This window comes from Colossoma macropomum, unplaced genomic scaffold (genome assembly GCF_904425465.1).
Source record: "Colossoma macropomum unplaced genomic scaffold, Colossoma_macropomum, whole genome shotgun sequence".
Taxonomy (NCBI): Eukaryota; Metazoa; Chordata; class Actinopteri; order Characiformes; family Serrasalmidae; genus Colossoma; species Colossoma macropomum.
Window position 1 is genome coordinate 40266769 of NW_023494792.1, and position 20375 is coordinate 40287143.

Below are 20375 nucleotides of genomic sequence, written 5' to 3' on the forward strand. Positions count from 1 at the left end.
ATATAACTATACCATGAGCTCTTGTAGTGTTGTAAGAGACAGAGAGGAATGGTGTTTGGTAGAGAAACAGGGTGTTTGTTGGAGAATGATGGTGTTTGTTGGAGAATGATGGTGTTTGTTGGAGAATGTTGGTATTTGTTTAAATCCAATGGTGCTTGGTAGAGAATTGTGGTGTTTGTTGAAGAATGATGATGTTTGTTGAAGAATAATAGTGTTTGTTGAAGAATGATGGGGTTTGTTACACAATGATGGTGTTTGTTGAAGAATGATGGGGTTTGTTAAAGAATGATGGTGTTTGCTGGAGAATGTTGGTGTTTGTTGGAGGATGATGGTGTTATAAAATGATGGTGCTTGGTTGAGAATGATGGTGTTTGGCAGAAAATGAAGGTGCTTGGTGGAGGATGGTGTTTCTTGGAAGTTTGTTGGAGAAAGAGGGTGTTTCTTGGAGAATGTTGGTATTTGTCTGAATCTAATGGTACTTGGTTGAGCATGATGGTGTTTGTTGAAGAACGATGGTGTTTGTGGAAGAATGATGGAGAACGTTTGTGTTTGGTCTTTGAAACTCATGGTGCTTGTTTGAGAATGATAGTGTTTGATAGAGAATGATAGTGTTTGTTTTAGAACATTGGTATTTAATGGGGAATGATGGTGTTTGTTGGCAAATAATAGTGTTTGTCAGACAATGTTGCCATTTGTTGGAGAATGATGGTGTTTGGCAGAAAAATTGTGGTACTTGGTGGAGGATGGTGTTTCTTGGAAAATGATAAAGTTTTTAGAGAATGCTGGTGTTTGTTAGAGAATGATGGTGTTTGTTTTAGAGCATTGGGGCTTGATGGAGAATGATGGTATTTGATAGCAAATAACTGGTTTTTAGAGAATGTTGGCATTAGTTGGAAAATGACGGTGTTTGGCAGAATAATTATGGTACTTAGTGGAGGATGGTGTTTCTTGAAAAATAGTAGTTTGTTGGAGAATGATGAAGTTTGTTGAAAAATGTTTGTGTTTGATGGACACCAATTTTTTTTTTTTTGATTTGACTGATATGGAGGGACCTTTAGCAACACCACTTTGCAGCTGATTGTTACACTGAGACCATGACCACCCCCTGGGGCTCACTCATGCTGCTTTGGCATTTAATTGAAGACTCTTTCTTTTGTCCCGGTAAATGCAAATTTAGCCTAATGGACATTATTTTGTAGCTCCTACCTTGTATGAGTAATTACAGGTCTTTTTGTGGCAGTTCTTTTATGTAAAACTCTGACTCACTCTGCAGAAAGCAAGCTAAACTTTACAGGTGTGCATTAGGTCCATTCAGAGAGAGCACGGTAGCAAACAGGCAAACACACACACACACACACTCATATACACACACAAATGTCCTCCTCAGTCTTCCCATAGTTCAGTGGGCCTGCCAGCCACCCACATGCCCAGAATGACACTCGGCTCCTGAAACTGCACGTCTCATTTCAAGTGTCACCAGGAGCTGCTGTCAGTCCTGATGATGCTCAAACCTCCTCCAGCCACGAACTTCTTCTTTCTCTACACATCCTGTTCTCTCTCTACACATCCCTTTCTGTCTACACATCCCTCTCTCTCCATCCACATCCCTCTCTCTTTCACATTCTCTGTCTCTACATTCCTCTCTCTTCAGTTCAAATCAATTTAATATTTAGTTTATCAACATCATTAAGAATTTACATTTGGATTGACAGAGCTTTGCCACAAGCAACGTGTATTGTAGCTGTTTGTAATCTTTGTAATTTTAAACTGGTGTAATGTTTTACACCAGTTTAAAATTACAGCTGCCCTTTACATTGAGTAAATATTTCCCGATGAATGGACCAATGAACATCATCTCACAATACAAAGGACAACTGGAATTTTCAAATGGTGTATAAAAAAAATACAAAAAAATGTTACGAGCAGGTTAGTGACATTCAATTAGTGGCTTGATGTTTTATTAAATTCAGTGGATGACTAGCTGCGCTCATGCTACAGGGTTAGGTTGAAAGATCAGTTCAGCTGCAGAGTCCAATCTTCTCAGTCATCATGTTGCAGTGCTACCTGGTGCCTAAACATGTCACCAGCCGTGCAATTTTCCAAACAATTGTCCCTACATTTAGGGTAATCTGAACCAATCAAACCCATTCTTTGTATACAAATGGTTTGATTGGATAAAAAGAAGCAGTTAAACTCCGTAAGGAGACGCGTGGATTTCGGGACATTTTGGAATGCATTTCTGTCCTGGACAGGCAACCAAAAACCTGAACAATCCAGGGTAATCCTGGACAGGTGACAGTCTGTAATGAGAAAAATGTGTGATATAACAGCCACCAATACAGTGCTTGTTGCAAAGCTTTGACAATACAAATGTAAATTTTTAAGTCAATAAAGCAATGTCAAAAAATCTATGATGAAAATGGGACTGTATGCTGTTCACAAGAAAAAAGGACCTGGGTAATAAACTTTCTTTAAGTTTTAAATCAGACTACAACCTTTGTTGTTTGTCTTTTTTACATCTTGGGTCAGACTGAGTCATTCCCCTTTGAATTTGGAATCAGACAAGGACTTTCTTTTTGAGTTTTGAATCAAACTGTGACATTGTCATTGAATTGTGATTTAGTCATTTGAGATTAGTTTATTTCTCAGAATAATTAAAGAAATGTCAGTGTGATTTGCAAAACGCTGGAGTAGTGCAGGAGTTTTAGACTGAATAATTGCTAGGAGCAGTTTGGAGTTTAAATGCTCCTATTAGTTTATATGACAGGCACAGCACATTTTATGATCTCAGCAGTGTCTCACTGCAGACGTAGATGATGGTCCCTCCCCAGTACACTTCTGAAATTGTCTATTTCTTAAACTAAATTTGAGTACTTTCTCCTTATATTCCATTATGATATTCTCTCTCTTGTGCTCTCCCTCTGTTTCTGTCTTTTTCTGGACTCAAGGGGAAATTAGCATGAGAAAACCTTCAGACATGTTAGCCTCCGCTCTATGCTGACCAGATTTAGACTGAAATCCTTGGCGTATTCTTCCTCCTGCAAAGTGACCTTGTGTTTTCAGAGTTTCAGAGAATTACAAGGCCAGTGCTTTTGTTTTCTTTGAGGCTGATTGGCATGGACAGCGTCTCAAAGCAAAGTGATGTCATGTGAAAAACAGTGGTTTGGTAGACAGGACTAAAAAATCATGGATAAAGCCATGTACTATCCAAGCTATATTTGAGCTAAGCTGGGTTGCCAAACTGTTCATTTAAGGCTTGGTGAAAGGACTGATTACACAGATGCTATGCACTCATGTGTTCGAACATAAGCAACTAATCATATTAGAAGTAACTACACATAACCAACTGTTGGCCTACAGTGTATCTCAGTGCCACTTTAATATTTGCCCACCTCTAACCACACCTGGTCTAAATCATCAGCTAATTATCAATCCCAGTTTGAACAGGTGTGTAATACAGTGTGATGCTCTAAAATACGTAATTACGCAACTAACCCGTCTACTTTATTGGAATCATGTATTTTGCGCCTTCACTTACTGGCCACTTTATTAGAAACATCTATCTTGTATTTCCACTGACTGGCCACTTTATTAGAAACACATATTATGTGCTTTCACTCACTGCCCACTTCATTAGAAACACCTACCTTGTACTTGCACTTACTGGCCACTTTATTAGAAACATCTAGCCTGTACTTCTGCTTACTGTCCTCTTTATTAGAAACATCTATCTTGTACTCCTACTCACTGGCCGCTTTATTAGAAACACCTACCTTGTACTTCCACTCATTGGACACTTTATTATGAACCCCTTCCTTATAAGTCCATTATTTCCGCATCAGTGCACATTGGTCCACCCAGCCAAGACCATCTCTGTCGTTGGAAAGTGACCGCTGATAAAGGGCTAGAGCAGGGGTGCCCAAATGTTTGTCTTGGGGCGACAATATTTGTGGTGGGCTGAGGTTCAAAATGACAATACAATCTACAAATTGGGGTTTTGAATCAAGTTTTTAAAATGTATTTTATTACATAACCCTATATTTTATTTCTAAAATACCCATGAAATAAAATTTTAAATTAGAATTTAGTAAGGAATAAGTTCTCTCCTTTGGTGAGGTGTTGTGGTTATGGTACCTCTCTAATAGGTCAAATCAAACATCTGTGAGCCAAACTTTGGGCACCCTTCTTCTAGGGCATAGCCTGAGGTCAGGAGGGGTTTCTAATAAAGTATAAACTGAAAAAAGTAATGCACTGAATTGAGATCTTCTCCACATGGATTAAGTATATTACATCAACACACTTTTATCTTTGCATTTACTTACTTTTATCATTAATTGTGTTGATGTAATATATTTGATTCATGGAGAAATGTTGTGCACATTTGAATGATATGAATTCAGTGCATCACTTTCCTTATTTACATCCATACAAAGGTAAATCATTCCGAAAGGGCGTCATAAACTGGAAAAAAAGTTGAAAAACTGTTCAGCTGTCTGCTTTACTAAAATAAAGGTCAGATTCACACTTACTCATCTGCGTCAATGTGACTGCATTCAAAGTGCAAAATTTCTGTCATCGTAAAACGATACGTCATCGTTAAACTCAAACACAAACACACACACACATAAAACACAGCAAACACATACCCACCCACACACACACACACACTCCATATGCACCATGAGCCATTATCCCTGCTGTCACCATAGCGATATGAGCGTGATGATGACAACCTGCCCAGAACAGCGGCAATAACAAGATCTATTGTCTCTACAGCCAACCTCCTGCAGAGAGACGATGACTACACACACACACACACACACACACACACACACACACACTCACCTAACCCAGCGCCAAAACACAGAGGATCACAGATGGGAAAAAAATAGAATGTAATCAACTTTGAAAAAACATTATTGACTAACAACAATTCAACCCAGCCAATCCAAAAACAGCGTTCAGAATCCGCTCCAGTACTTCAGTAATCTTTATGACTGTATGATCCTGAGTCGCTCCTGAACTCGCCCAGTGTGTGATTATTCCGGCTGAGTGTGTAACGGTACAGTGGGGTAATTATAGATGAGTTTGAGCACAAATGATTACAGAGGAGTTGGACAGTGGGTGGGAACCGTTTCCAATAAATTGGTCCAAAGGTGGGAGAGACAAGAAAACTTCAAAAATGTTCATAAAGCAGTTGAAGCTGAGAGAGAGCAAGAGAGACAGTGAGAGAATAAGAAAAACAGAAAAGAAAGAGAGAAAGAAATAAAAACAAGAACACAAATCAAGATAAAACAAAGAGAGAGAGAGACTGAGTGAAAGAAATAAGAAGGTGTGAGAGAGGAAGGATCGAGAGAGAAAATAGGGAAAGATTGAAAGGGAGAGAGAGAAATGGAGAGAGATAGATTGAACTTCAATCACTGAAGAGAGAGAATAGAGAGAGAGACAGAGAAGGGAGGGGCCAAAGACAAAAGAGAGAAAGACAAATGAGGACAAAAAAGAGGAGAGAGAAAAGAGGGAGATATTGAGAGAGAGAGCGGGGGGGGAGAAGAAAGATTGAAGTAAAAAAACTGAGAGAGAGAGAAAGATACACAGAGAGATTAAAAGAGAGAAAAATGGAAAGAGAGAAGAAAAGAAAGAAAAAAGAGGAGAGGAAGAGAGGGAGGGATTGAGAAAGCAAAAGAGTGAAACAGGAAAAGACAAAATAATTTAGACAATGTCAACATACATATCATGTGTCAATGCATTTCCCACATTTCATTCCTGTCTTCATTCTCCTTCAGCAGGGCTAAATATTTATTTACCTTTCTAAACAGCAGGTGGCAGTGCAAAATGTAAGCAAATGATTAGCAAGTAGCTATTAATGCCAACTGAACTTTTTCAGGTAGTCTTACTGAAATATTTTTAGTCTGGTGTCATGGTTTTCAGGTTGGTCAAACAATAATGGGCACCCCATAGAGAGTCTAAAATAAGTGGGTTTCTATGGAGTCTTAGTGTAAAATTTTAGTTTGTAAGTGCTTAATCGTTTTATACCTACAAATCGGCTTGTTTTCTCAACACAGAACGGTATAAATCATTTCAACACTGCAGTCATATTTTGAATGCTTTGAACTCTAGTTTCAAACTTTCTAACAGTGTCTTATGTACAATAACCATCCCAGTTAATGCAAACTGCTTTATTCAGCCAGTGATCTGATCAGCTCACCAACCAATCAGCAATCAGTAGCAGTAATGCCAACCAATCAGCAATCAGTAGCAATAATTCTATCCAATCAGCATTCAGTTGCAGTAATGCTAACCAATCAGCGTTCAGTTGCAGTAATGCTAACCAATTAGCGTTCAGTTGCAGTAATGTTGGCCAACCAATTAGTAGCAGTAATGCAAACTAATCAGCACTCAGTAGCAGTAATGCTAACCAATCAATACTCAGCATCAGTGATGCCAATCAATCAGCAATCAATAGCAATAATGCTAACCAATTAGCACTCAGTAGCAGTAATGCTAGCCAACCACTCAGTAGCAATAATGTTAACTAATCAACACTCAGCATCAGTGATGCCAACCAATTAACACTCAGCAGCAGTAATGCTAGCCAACTAATCAGTAGCAGTAATGCTAACCAATTAACACTCAGTAGCTGTACTGCTAGCATTCTACTTCCCTAAAACTTTTTGCTATATTGAGATATACTGATAAGTTTTCTGTGATTTCTGAGAGATTAATTAAAATAATTAAAGGGATTTCCCACAAATAACTTAAATGGCTCCCGATGAACGGGCCCTAGTCTTAACTGTAAAATAACCATGAAAATAGAACATTATAGGGAAAAGAACGCAAGATGCCTTGAAACTTTTGACTCTCAGTGTGCAAGGTCAGTGCAGCCTTTGTGTGAGTGTTATATGACAGGCTTCAATTTCGTACAGGAGTATGTGTGTGGGACGTGGTGTTTACACAGCTGCTTTCATTCATCTGCTACTTCATACAGAAGAAGAAAAGGCAAAGGTCACTGTGTGTACTCACATCTGCCTTTCTCTGACACTAACTGCCTGTTACGGGTCCTCTCTGTTGTTGTGCCCTGTGTCCTATTCAGATACAGTCATGGCATTTCTGATACAGTCACTAATAAAACTTGTATACATTAACAAACACAGAAAATATAAGATGAGAAACACTGCAATAATATTTATAAAATATTATTGTTGTAATAACACATCTTTTGTACATAGATGCCTCACAAAATGTGTGTAAATAGAACAGACTTAATCTGTGTGTCATCTGAGTTCATTTGTAATTTGTCCTTCTGTACTAATTTCCAAAGACATGTGTCCACAGTAAAATGAATATAATGTAATGTCTCCCTCTCTCTCTCTCTTAGCTTGTGCCTGGCTGCCGTAGCCATGAGTCGGAGGGAAGCTTTGGTGGGAAACCCAGCCCCCAGCGTGGGGCCTGAAACCCTCTCTAACAGCACAGAGCCTGCCGCCCCCGGAGGTGGGGGTCCGAAGGATGAGGCCTTCTCTAAACTCAAAGACAAGTTCATGAACGAGCTCAACAAAATACCATGTGAGTTACACATACACATACTTTCCTCTGGAAATGCCAAAGTCTTTTTTGCCTCTTTGCTGTTTTCCTAAATAATCCCAAATCTACTCTTACTTTCATAAGTCAGACAACTACAGCACTGATATATGGATTAGTGGCCTACACCCATTTCCATGGTTATGCTATAGTAATTTCCATGGTTACACTACATTTCTATAGTTTACACTAGGTCAACACCCATTTCTTTGATTACACTAGGTCCACACCAGGGGTCTTGAACTCTGGACCTGAAGTTGGATGATTTCCTTGTCCAAATATATTTATCAACCCTTGTGTGGTGTTCATGTTTTTGTTACTCAGTGGTCTTTTTTAAATCAATACAGTCATAACAATTTATGCAAAAATACCAGATGTTTAAAATATCACAAGTGGTCAGTGTAGGGTTCTCCTTTAGCAGCTGTAGCCAGTCAGCAGCCTGTCCATGTTGTCCACCCTCTCACACACACACACACACATATACAAACACATATACACACCCAGACACACACACACTAACAGCAGGCCATGTATGAGGAGAACAGAGTGAAGGACACAGCACCTCCACACTTTTATTCCCTGCAGGTTCACCCCAACACCACACGTGAAGACACTGAAAATGTGTTATTTTATATGTTCTTCACAGAAAATGAGCAAAGGACAAGGAATCTGGGGTTGAAATAATAATAAATTGTATCATTTTTTCTTTTCGTAAACATTGAAAATGGGTCCCACAGACCTGAACACCACACAAGGGTTAAACCTGTTAATTAACTGATGAGTCAAATCAGGTATATTTGAGCAAGGAAATCACCAAACTGTGCTGGATCTTGTCCAACAGAACTGGAACTTGAGACCCCTGGTCTACATTCATTATCATGGTTGATTTCCATGAGTGTGTTATACCTATTTTCATGGTTACTCCACACTCATTTCCATGATTACGTTAAATGTACTCGCATTTACATGGATACGCTACAGTCATTTTCATAATTGTTCTAAATCTATGCATTTTCATTGCTATGCTAGGGTTGCTACCCATCCACGATTCTCCTAAATTTTTGCTGAATTTTGGTTGTCTATCCAGGAAAAAATGGATAGTGTCTTTCTTGACACAAAATGTCTCTAAATCTATGTTTTTTGCAGTTTCTTCTTTTTTATGCAATCAAACTATTTGTTTTAAAACATTTTTTACCTTAAATGGGAAGTGGCTATTTATTTTAGACTGCATGGTGAGTCTACACCCATTTACATGTTTACACAACAGTTACACTCATTTCCATCTCTACATCCTTTTCTGTGGTTATGCTAATCTTTAATTACGTTTCATCAGAATGGTGCATACCGCAACAAAAAATGTTCATCATTCAATTTCTTTTTTCTCACTGTCTCATTTCTGATGTGCAATAATTTGAACACTTATTGAGCCTTTCCTGAAATGAATGGCACTTAATCATGGCAGCAGAAAACATGCTTCATCCGTCATTCATGTCCTTTATTCATTACCTGACATATTTTTTATTTATTTATCATGTTTAATAGCTCTCATTGTTTCATCATCTCATCTCAAACATAATGAATGAAAAAAAGAGATGCAATGTGAGCGTTTCCTCTTTCTCCAATCTGAATGTAAATAAGAGACTAAATGAGGTTTGGGATCCATCATTCATACATAGATGTTACGTCACTACTGAACACAAGACCTCACTTTCTCTTATCCTTGAAGTTTCCTTGCTAGTAAAAGTAATATACTAGCAGTAATGCAAACCAATCAACACTCAGTAGCAGTAATGCAAACCAATCAGCACTCAGTAGCAGTAATGCAAACCAATCAGCATTCAGTAGCAGTAATGCAAACCAATCAGCACTCAGTAGCAGTAATACAAACCTATTAGTACTCAGTAGCAGTAATGCAAACCAATCAACATTCAGTAGCAATGATACAAAACAAACAGTACTCAGTAGCAGTAATGTAAACCAACCAACACTCAGTAGAAGTAATGCAAACCAATCAGCACTGAGTAGCAGTAATGCAAACCAATCAACACTCAGTAGCAGTAATACAAACCTATTAGTATTCATTAGCAGTAATGCAAACCAATCAGCATTCAATAGCAGTAATGCAGAACAATCAGCACTCAGTAGCAGTAACGCAGACCAATCAGCATTCAGTAGCAGTAATGCAAACCAATCAGCACTCAGGAGCAGTAATACAAACCTATTAGTACTCAGTAGCAGTAATGCAAACCAATCAGTATTCAGTAGCAGTAATGCAGAACAATCAGCACTCAGTAGCAGTAATGCAAACCAATCAACACTCAGTAGCAGTAATACAAACCTATTAGTATTCATTAGCAGTAATGCAAACCAATCAGCATTCAATAGCAGTAATGCAGAACAATCAGCACTCAGTAGCAGTAACGCAGACCAATCAGCATTCAGTAGCAGTAATGCAAACCAATCAGCACTCAGGAGCAGTAATACAAACCTATTAGTACTCAGTAGCAGTAACGCAGACCAATCAGCATTCAGTAGCAGTAATGCAAACCAATCAACACTCAGTAGCAGTAATACAAACCTATTAGTATTCATTAGCAGTAATGCAAACCAATCAGCATTCAGTAGCAATGATACAAAACAAACAGTACTCAGTAGCAGTAATGTAAACCAACCAACACTCAGTAGAAGTAATGCAAACCAATCAGCACTCAGTAGCAGTAATGCAAACCAATCAACACTCAGTAGCAGTAATGCAAACCAATCAGCACTGAGTAGCAGTAATGCAAACCAATCAACACTCAGTAGCAGTAATACAAACCTATTAGTATTCATTAGCAGTAATGCAAACCAATCAGCATTCAATAGCAGTAATGCAGAACAATCAGCACTCAGTAGCAGTAACGCAGACCAATCAGCATTCAGTAGCAGTAATGCAAACCAATCAGCACTCAGGAGCAGTAATACAAACCTATTAGTACTCAGTAGCAGTAATGCAAACTAATCAGCACTCAGTAGCAGTAATGCAAACCAACAGTATTCCATTCAGTAGCAATAATACAAAACAATCAGCACTCAGTAACAGTAATGCAGAACAATCAACACTCAGTAACAGTAATGCAAACCAATCAGTACTGAGTAGCAGTAATGCAAAACAAACAGTACTCAGTAGCAGTAATGCAAACCAATCAGCGTTCAGTAGCAGTAATACAAACCAATCAGCATTCAGTAGCAGTAATGCAAACCAATCAGCACTCAGTAGCAGTAATGCAAACCAATCAGTATTCAGTAGGAGTAATGCAAACCAATCAGCACTCAGTAGCAGTAATGCAAACCAATCAGTATTCAGTAGGAGTAATACAAACCTATTAGTACTCAGTAGCAGTAATGCAAACCAATCAACACTCAGTAGCAGTAATGCAAACCAATCAGCATTCAGTAGCAGTAATGCAAACCAATCAGCACTCAGTAGCAGTAATGCAAACCAATCAGTATTCAGTAGGAGTAATACAAACCTATTAGTACTCAGTAGTAGTAGTGCAAACCAATCAGTATTCAGTAGCAGTAATACAAACCTATTAGTACTCAGTAGCAGTAATACAAACCTAATAGTACTCAGTAGCAGTAATACAAACCTATTAGTACTCAGTAGCAGTAATGCAAACCAATCAGCACTCAGTAGCAGTAATACAAACCTATTAGTACTCAGTAGCAGTAATGCAAACCAATTAGCATTCAGTAGCAGTGATGGTAGCATTCTACTGCCCAAACCTAGTAATGTAATAATAAACAAATACATAAATAAATAGAAAAATAAACAAATAAAATCAAACTTATCCAGTTTTCTCTTCTTACCCAAAATATAAGCTTGCTTATCTGGTTTCTGACATATGACTTACTGTTATCAATAAACCTCAAAAAAAGGTTGGACAGTATACAAAATGACAAGAGCAGAAAATAGTGATTAGTACATCTTCTTTGATGTGCACTCAGTTGAAAACTACAAAACAGGATATTCGATGTTTTACCTTGAACCTTTGTAAATATATGCTCAATCCAGTTTTGATGCTTGCAACATGTTCTCGAGAAAATGAGACAAAGCATGTTTACCACTGCGTTACATCATCTTTCCTTTTAACAACAAAAGACTATAATAGTTTGAGGACTGAAGACACTTGATCCTGTTTTGAAAGCTGAGTTTTTTGCCATTCTTTAGTTGTATAAGTCTTCAGCTGCACAACTGTACAGGGCCTTCGTTGCTGTATTCTCTTCATAATATGCCAGACGTTTTCAATGGGAGACAGTTCTAGACTGAATGCAGACAAGTCTATCATGTGGACTGTGATTATGCAGCCATGCTGTCGTAACATATGCAGAATGTGTCGTCTTGAAACAAGCAGGGATGTCTCTGAAAAAGACGTCATCTAGAAAGCAGCATCTGTTTCTTTAAAATGTGTTTATATCTTCCAGCTTTAATGGTGCCTTCACAGATATGCAAATTACCCACTAATTCTCCCCCCATACCATGACACACCCTGGTTTTGAACTATGCTGGTAGCAATCTCATTGGTTCTTTACTTCTTTGGAGAACACAATGTTCATTATTTCCATAAGACGTTGACTCATCGGGCCACAATTGAGGTTTCCACAGAATGTTAGTCAGTTTCAGATTAAATCAAGCCCAGAGAAGTCGGTGGGGTTTCCAGATGTTGTTGACTTATGACTTCCACTGTGCACAGTACAATCTACACTTGCTTTTGTGGATGCAGTGACGGATGCTGTTTATTGACAACAGTTTGTCAAAGCATTCCTGAGCCCATGTGGTGTTATCCATCATAGAAGCATGCTGTTTTTTATTTTGGTCACGTCTCAGATTTCTCCTGATTCCATGAATCTTTTGATGATGTCATGCACTATAGAGGGTGAAATGCTTAAGAATTTTACAATCGCTCATTTGGGGAATGTTGTTCTTTACCCGTTGCATTTTCTGCTGATGCATTTTTTGACAAAGTGACGAGTCTGGACCCATCCTTGCTCATAAAGAACTCGGCCTTTCATGGATGCTTCTTTTATACCCAAACATGATTGCTTCACCTGTTTAAGATGTTTCTTTCACAATATTTCTATTCTTAAAATGCTCATGCGCCAACTTTTTTGGAACATGTTGCAGGAATCAATTTCGGGATGAGTATATATTTACCAAAAACAATGATTTTGATAAGATAAAACATTACATATCTTGTCTTTGGACTTTTTTTTATTTAAATATGGGTCAAAGTGGATTTGCTAGTCACTACTTTTTGTTTTATCAGTGTATTTTTATTACATTATTGTACAAGAAGGATATGGACAAAGATATGAATGAAACAATCATTTTACATTTGGCAGACAATTGTATCCACAGCGGCTTACAATTTCATTTTACACAGGTTGGCAAGGGTAGTGTTAGGAGTCCTGCCCAAGGACTCTTACTGGTACAGTGTAGGGTGCTTTCACAGGTGGGGTTGAACCCCAGTCTACAGCATGGAAGGCAGAGATGTCACTCACTACACTATACCAACCATAGTTGTTTATTTTCCCAACAAATGAACACCTATATATTAAACTTATAACATGTTGCCAATATCTTTATTTCACATACTATTATAACTTTTTTGGAATTGAGGTTTGTATAAACATAGATAAAAGGATAGCATAGCTTAAAACAGAATTTGCAGCTCTCTTGAAGCGTGAAATTTGTCCATACTTTTGTCTATTTAAGACTACCTAACAACTTAATGCTATTTGAGGCAACAGTGCAATGATTTAGGCATGCAGTTTGTGCAATAGTAATCAGATTCAATTTGTAGCTACATTAGCCTTGTAGTTCCAGTACGAAAATTAGAGAAACTTCAGACACCAAACACATCTTGGCTTATCAACTACATTTGGTGTAAGTGGAATTGTGTAATTAACTATTCCATTAACATGATGCAGTCCAGCTGCATGCTACACTGTTCAAAATGGCACGTAGGCATAGGCTAAATATAGATGCATTCAGTGGCATTGGCTTGTGTGGAAGAGAGTCTGGTGTCAGGAAATGGCGGCAATTAAAAAAAAAAAAAAGCCTGGATCTGCACTGTTCTGTGAACCGCATGAATGACGCACATGTCATGTTGCTGGTGTGCAGATTTGTGTCATGGCACAGCTGATAAGGGGGTTATTTTCCATTCATTTAGCCCTTTGGGAAGTAACACCAGTCGCTAGTTCAGCTGTAGAGGAGAATATTGCCTTAAAGCCAGTGAGGATGGATTATGATGGACTGGAGCTTGTACGTGCCAGCTTTGCATCTCATATAGACTGAGTTAGGGAGCCAGAGTGGGGCTAAATTAAATTAGGACAGAGGAACATATTGGAGTTTTAATACCAGGCCAGGTAGGAGGCCTCTCAGTGTGGTGTAATGGGATTCCAGATGCTGTAGAATATTTTAGTCTTTAGTCTGTGGCCATTTAAACACAAGATAGATGTTTCTAATAAAGTGGCCAGTGAGTGGAAGCATGAGGTAGGTGTTTCTAATAAAGTGGCCAGTGAGTGGAAGTAGAAAGTAGGTGTTTCTAATAAAGCGGCCAGTGATTGGAAGTATGAAGCAGGTGTTTCTAATAAAGTGGCCAGTGAGTGGAAGTATGAGGCAGGTGTTTCTAATAAAGTGGCCAGTGATTGGAAGTATGAGGCAGGTGTTTCTAATAAAGTGGCCAGTGAGTAGAAGCACAGGGGTTCTACTGGCAGTGTAGGTTCATTTTCAAATTCTGTTCCCCATATTTGTGCATTATGTCATCATTTACATCCCCATAGCTTGTCAGTTCTGGACAAATGACTCCTATTTGGGGAACCACAGACGAAAGTCATGGAGTTGAATAAACTGAAAGTTTAACAAAGTAAATGGTCATAAGATTTTTTTTTCAGGTTATAGTTTTTCTGGATTGCTTACAGGCTGTTATTACACACTGGCACACAGTTTAGAATATCTAAAACGTCAGGGTTTTTACTTGTGTCAGTGTAGCAAAACTCAATATATTTCACTGCATTTCTCTCTCATTACAAACTGCATCCACACTTTTTTTGCAGAACACTAAACAGTTCTCCACCTCTAACCACCAATTTTTCTCCCATGAAATATTTTTAGAAGATGAAGAAAGAAAATGCACACATTTGGAGATTATTTACAGAGCTCTGACTGCAAAGGGACAAACATTACAGAGCTTTTCTCTACACTCCTGTATCAGTGAGAGAATGAGGAAAAAATAAAGTGTCATTTACCATAAATATCAAAATATATAACAAATATAATGCAAATAGATAGAGACAGACATTAGTGTCCAATAACATATAATGTATATATGCATGTTTTGCTCCATGTAGTAAAGCCACACAGTAATGTTCAGCAACTGAATACACCTGCCAGCGTTCAGCCAATGAGCTCCAAACCAGCAGCAGACTCACAAATAAAAACAGCCGCTAAAGGCACTGCACTGCTATCTGCTGTATGATGAAGCAAGAGGAGAGGAAGATGAGGAGTGTAGGGATGGAGAAGGTGAAGACCAGTAAGATGTCTGTGGTTTGTGCTGGGCTTGTGCTACCCAGTTGAAGTCATTCAAGCTTCATGCCAGGACCAACTAAGGCTCGGATTTACACCTCCTGCCCAATTCAGGATTTCTAAATCCAGGAGCACAATCTTCATCAGCAGATCACCCTGCTACAAGTTATAGAGGATGCATTTGGGAGCATCTGAGTCAGGACTGAAGAACTCATTTTAAATCATTGTAGACAGTTCATGGTTTTGTAGCCACAGATTCGCTTTGATCTTAATGTGGGTGAATCTTCTGAATGTGTGTAGTGTTTTGAAAATGTGTGTGAGCATTTGAGATCAGGAACACTGTGTCCTGAAATGTGTGCAAGCAATCAAGAAAAACTAAGCAGAAGCTCATGCACAGCTGCTGGAGAGCCGGCCTTAGCAATCAGGAGTTCAGCACTGAGGTCAGGATTCAGCACACTTTCACTCGGCAGCTGAACAGTCTGAGTGATTGCATGCATTGTGCATGAAAGACAGCAAAAAATCAGTTTCTGTGGTTATTTGAATCCCTACAAGAAAATACTTGGATTTTAATAGAAGCTTAGAAGCCACATGTATGGTTATGAGGCATTCTTGAGATTAATTTCATTAGAACTTCATTCTGGAGATTCATTTTATTAGAACGTCATCTTGAATGCTTAATTTATTAGAACATCATTTTGGATATTAATAGTAGAACTTCATTCTGGATATTTCTTTTGTTAGACTTCATTTTGGATATTAATTTTGTTAGAACTTCGTTCTGGACATTAATTTTTCTTAGAGTCAAGGCTAAAAAGAAGAAACTGCCTTAAAGGTTTTGTGCAATCTCTTATGACGCAAACACACACACACACACACACACACACACACACACACAGGCCACTTTAATTACCACTTTGCCTTACTGTAGACAACTGTAAAATAAAGGGTTGCCGTGTTGGACTCAGACGGATATGCCCCTTCTGAGCTGGAGCCAAGAGCCAGTCCATTATAGTGCCTTAAATTACTGTTTTAGTCACCCAACTCCATCACATTCACACACACACACACACACACACACACACACACACACACGCACACGCACACACACGCACACGCACACGCACGCACACACACACACACACACACACAGGCCATGCCTGACTGGGCTTCACTCTGCCTCAGACCACCGATTCTGTCAGCAGAGACAGATATGCACTGGAAAATAGGGACAAATGCTCACATGGATATACTGCACACACACTGGCTAGCATGTGCTACTGATTTATTCTGGGCTTGTGGATCTTCTGCAGCAACAGCCCTGTCAGGCCAAAAACCACATGTACACAGCCCTCCACTGCATTCCACTGTTCAATCTAAAAAATTGAATTGTTTATAACTAGAAACTACAAAAATCACTAATTAATGAATCTGTTGTAAAACAGCAGAGTGATGTGTTCAGCTACATGGTGAAGCCTGCACGACCTTAATGAAGACCTGGATGCAGTTTGAGCAGGCTGAGAGAGGTTTTGGGGACGTTTAGTGTTTGTTAACAACATTAGCCCAGTAGCTTCAGTACTAAACTAAAGAAGCAAATTTGGAATATGAAAGATGTCTTGGCTCATCAACTATATCTAGGGTAAGAGGGAAAATGTGTAGATTCAATTCCTTTCCTTGTCTTGTCTTGTCTTGTCTCATAATTCATTATTACATGACTATTTGATGATCTCTGTTCTGATTGGCTATTGGTTCTGATTGGCGGTCCAGACTGAAACACTGCTTCAGTTTGAATGAGTGGAGCTAAACTGCTGAAAAGGTGGATAGACATTGGTTTTCATGACATCGTGAAAATAGTGAATTCAAAACAGGCTGTTTTTGCATGTTAGTTTCCATGTATGGACTGTATGGTTTAATGTTTACATAATACATCAAAGTTTTATTTAAAAAAAGCAAGAACATTTTTGGTTATTGCATGATATGAGCCTTCTAAGGAAACTCCAATAGACTTGCCTATGTGCTTTCTGACACTGTGTGGCATACTGTTATCTATAAATACACTATAAGACGATGAAAATTGAACACAACTTAAAAAGTAACTTATTACACAGCTTTGCTTGAGCTAATTCAACCTAAGGACACCCAACTCAAACTTCTTGGTTTAATCAAAAGTTCTCCTAACTTACATTTAATAGTTCTGCATATTAGTTAGGAAAATAATATGGAATTTGCTTTTCACTCAATTCCCCCACTAGCTGGAATGAAGCCAGTTATGAACGGCTGTGGCATCGCTCGGGTCCAACCTCACCAACATTGTGTTGAAGTTGAAGTGAACACATAAATGGTTGGATTCAGGACCCCTGAAGTTATTAAGATTTCTGTGTCCTCAAAAACACTAAAACATTAGCAGCTGTACTGAAGGCTAAATTTTATCCATAATTTTGTTAATTTTTAGAGATAACAATTGCCTCAACATGGTTTCTTGACAGGTGTGTGATGATGCAAGTTGCTCATTTGTGGAGTTTGAAGCCCTATTACTTGTTAGCTACAACTTCAGACACCAGACATGTCTTGGCTGAATTCAGGGAAAATTGTGCCGGTGAATTGATTTAATGAAGGTTCCTTCCTCCACTAACACCAAAATGTGTGAAAAAGACGGTGACATGTAACATTAAAAATGCATCTGTTTGCTCCAACAACGACTCTGTGCCTCTGCAGGTGGGAGAGAGGGGAAAATAAATGTGCAAATGTGTGATATTTTTCATTCCATTTCACTTGTTACCAATAGCGTGATGTGTTTTTTCCCCCTGAACTTCAGTAAATATTCATGGTGGCTCATCTGTGGCCTGCTGTCACTGTGGCTCTTTTGACTAGCCGTCACACGACGCCACTTTCTGTTTGCGTCACCCTTCACACGTGGAGCTGTGTGCAGAATCACTTGGACAGGTAGCTGTCCATCTGCCACACACACTTTGTCACACTACCTATGCATTAAAACGCTAATCAGGAATAAGGACCATGGATAACCAACAGTACAACTACTTTGTGTCATTGTAGAACCAAAAAATCTATTCAGAATTGCAGGCATGAGGTGTACCTTGAAAAACACCTTGAACAGGTCTTGGATAAATTCACGGATCATGGTTTAGAGAGCAGGCCTTTGGGCGCAACAGTGCAGTTTGTTTATGCTAGGAGATACTGGAGTGTTTCCGGCTGGCACTAAAGGAGATTCTAGATATTTTTGCACTACCAGTACTTCAGCTGTGTGAGGACCACAAACTGACTGCCAGTTCCAGAGAAGTGCTTTAAATACAGGAATACCAAAATGTTCACTCCCATTTTCACTCCTTCATTAATGTTGTTTGTTGGAGAATGTTGGTGGTTGCTGAAGAATGATAGAGCCCGGTTGAGAATGATGGTGTTTTGTGGAGAATGAAGTTATTTGGTGGAGAATGATGGTAATTGTTGGAGAATTACTTTTTTTGGTGTTTACTGGAGAATGACGGTGTCTGGCGTAGAATGTTGGCGTTTACTGGAGAATCAGGGTGTTAGAGAATAATGATAATTGGAGAATAACATTATTCGTTGGAGAATGTTGGTGTTTGTTGGAGCATGATGGTGTCTGGTGGAGAGTGGTGGTGTTTCGTGGAGAATGATGATGTTTTGTGAAGAATAAGGGTGTTTGTTGAACAATGATGGTAACTGTTGGAGAATGATAATGCTTCTTGGGGGATGATGATGTTTGGTGGAGAATTGTTGTGTTTCGTGGAGAATGATGGAAATTGTTGGAGAATGATGACATTTCTTGGGGGATGATGATGTTTGGTGGAGAATGATGGTGTTTGGTGGAGAATGAGGGTGTTTGGTGGAGAATGGTGGTGTTTGATGGAGAATTTTGGTGTTTGGTGGAGAATAATGGTGTTTGTTAGATAATGATGGTAATTGTTGGAGAATGATGACATTTCTTGGGGGATGATGATGTTTGGTGGAGAATGATTGTGTTTGGTGGAGAATGAGGGTGTTTGTTAGAGAATGATGGTAATTGTTGGAGAATGATGATGCTTCTTGGAGGATGATGATGTTTGGTGGAGAATGGTGGTGTTTGGTGGAGAATGATGGTGTTTGGTGTAGATTGATGTTTGGTGGAGAATTACAGAGGCTATTGGAGAATGACGGTGTTTGTTACATGATGCTTGGTCAATGCGCTCTTGGCTCAAGAGCACTCGCAGGCTTCTGCTTAACATTCAAGCCCAGCTGTTATAGCCTCAGCGGAATAGCCGTCTTAGCTCTTGCCGTTCTGCTCACTGCTGCGGTTGCATGGCCCACTTGAGTACATGCAGTATCGAGTGGGCGATTGTGTCACAGCCAGCTCTAATGAATCTCCCTTGCTCCAGCCCAAGGCTCCTGTTTTCAATGACAATTAACCTCTCAGCACAGCGACAGCCTGAGCCATTATTGCGCACTCTGCCACAATTACTCTAAATAATGAAGACAATGCAGCAAGGCTCCAGAATACGTGATCTCTCCGAGTGTGGTCCTTAGAATCACTTTCTCTCTGAACTGGAGCAAATTTACATCGGATTTGTACAAAAGCCTCAATTTATGCCAATTTCATGCTTGTTGAAATGCACACTTTCCTGAGAATTTACAGCATTTGTTCCAGAGTTCTGTGTGTAGGATTGATTGTTAAACTGTGTTTCTTGTCTTGATGTTTGATTTTGCCCTGCACAGACAGAGTAGTTTGATTTGGTAAATTGCTTCTTTCAAAGTATCGAGTGGGAAAAAATGTTTGTTTTGATAACTGGCTATAAAAATTGGTCTCACAGTGTTTTCTACATGTATGTTTATTAATAAACTTATAGAACGTTACAAACAGCAGAAGCCAAAGTGAGAAGAACTCCACAACTAAAACAAGAGCTTTATCCTGGCTTGAATGAATGCAGATGTAGCTTACAGCTAAAAAACATTTCAAAGTTTAATACCAGTCATTTAGGTTACCTTGTTTACATCAACTTTATTGCATATAAATCGCTTATGAAAACAGTTCCTAGCAGGGTTAGTGTTGGGGTTAAGATCTCAAGGAACATTCATGTTTTTGATTATTACAAACAATGGTAGTGTAAACAAAGTCCCTTGGAGCTTTAAAACACATTTCATCAGGGAAGTGACTACTGGACCTTTTATCTAAAGGAAAGATCATCAGTTCCATTAATGGAGGGCCAACGTTCAGCATCAT

General features: G+C 38.9%; 1 protein-coding gene across 3 annotated transcripts in view; it reads left to right on the forward strand.

Moving 5' to 3' along the window:
* syt1a (synaptotagmin Ia) overlaps window positions 1-20375 on the forward strand; it is a 228141-nt gene that overhangs the window by 149048 nt on the left and 58718 nt on the right. For all 3 annotated transcript variants that reach the window (XM_036577185.1, XM_036577186.1, XM_036577184.1), the window contains one exon: window positions 7376-7560. In XM_036577185.1, coding sequence (XP_036433078.1) covers window positions 7398-7560 — 163 coding nt within the window. In that variant the 5' untranslated portion in view covers window positions 7376-7397. The remainder of the gene's footprint in view (window positions 1-7375; window positions 7561-20375) is intronic.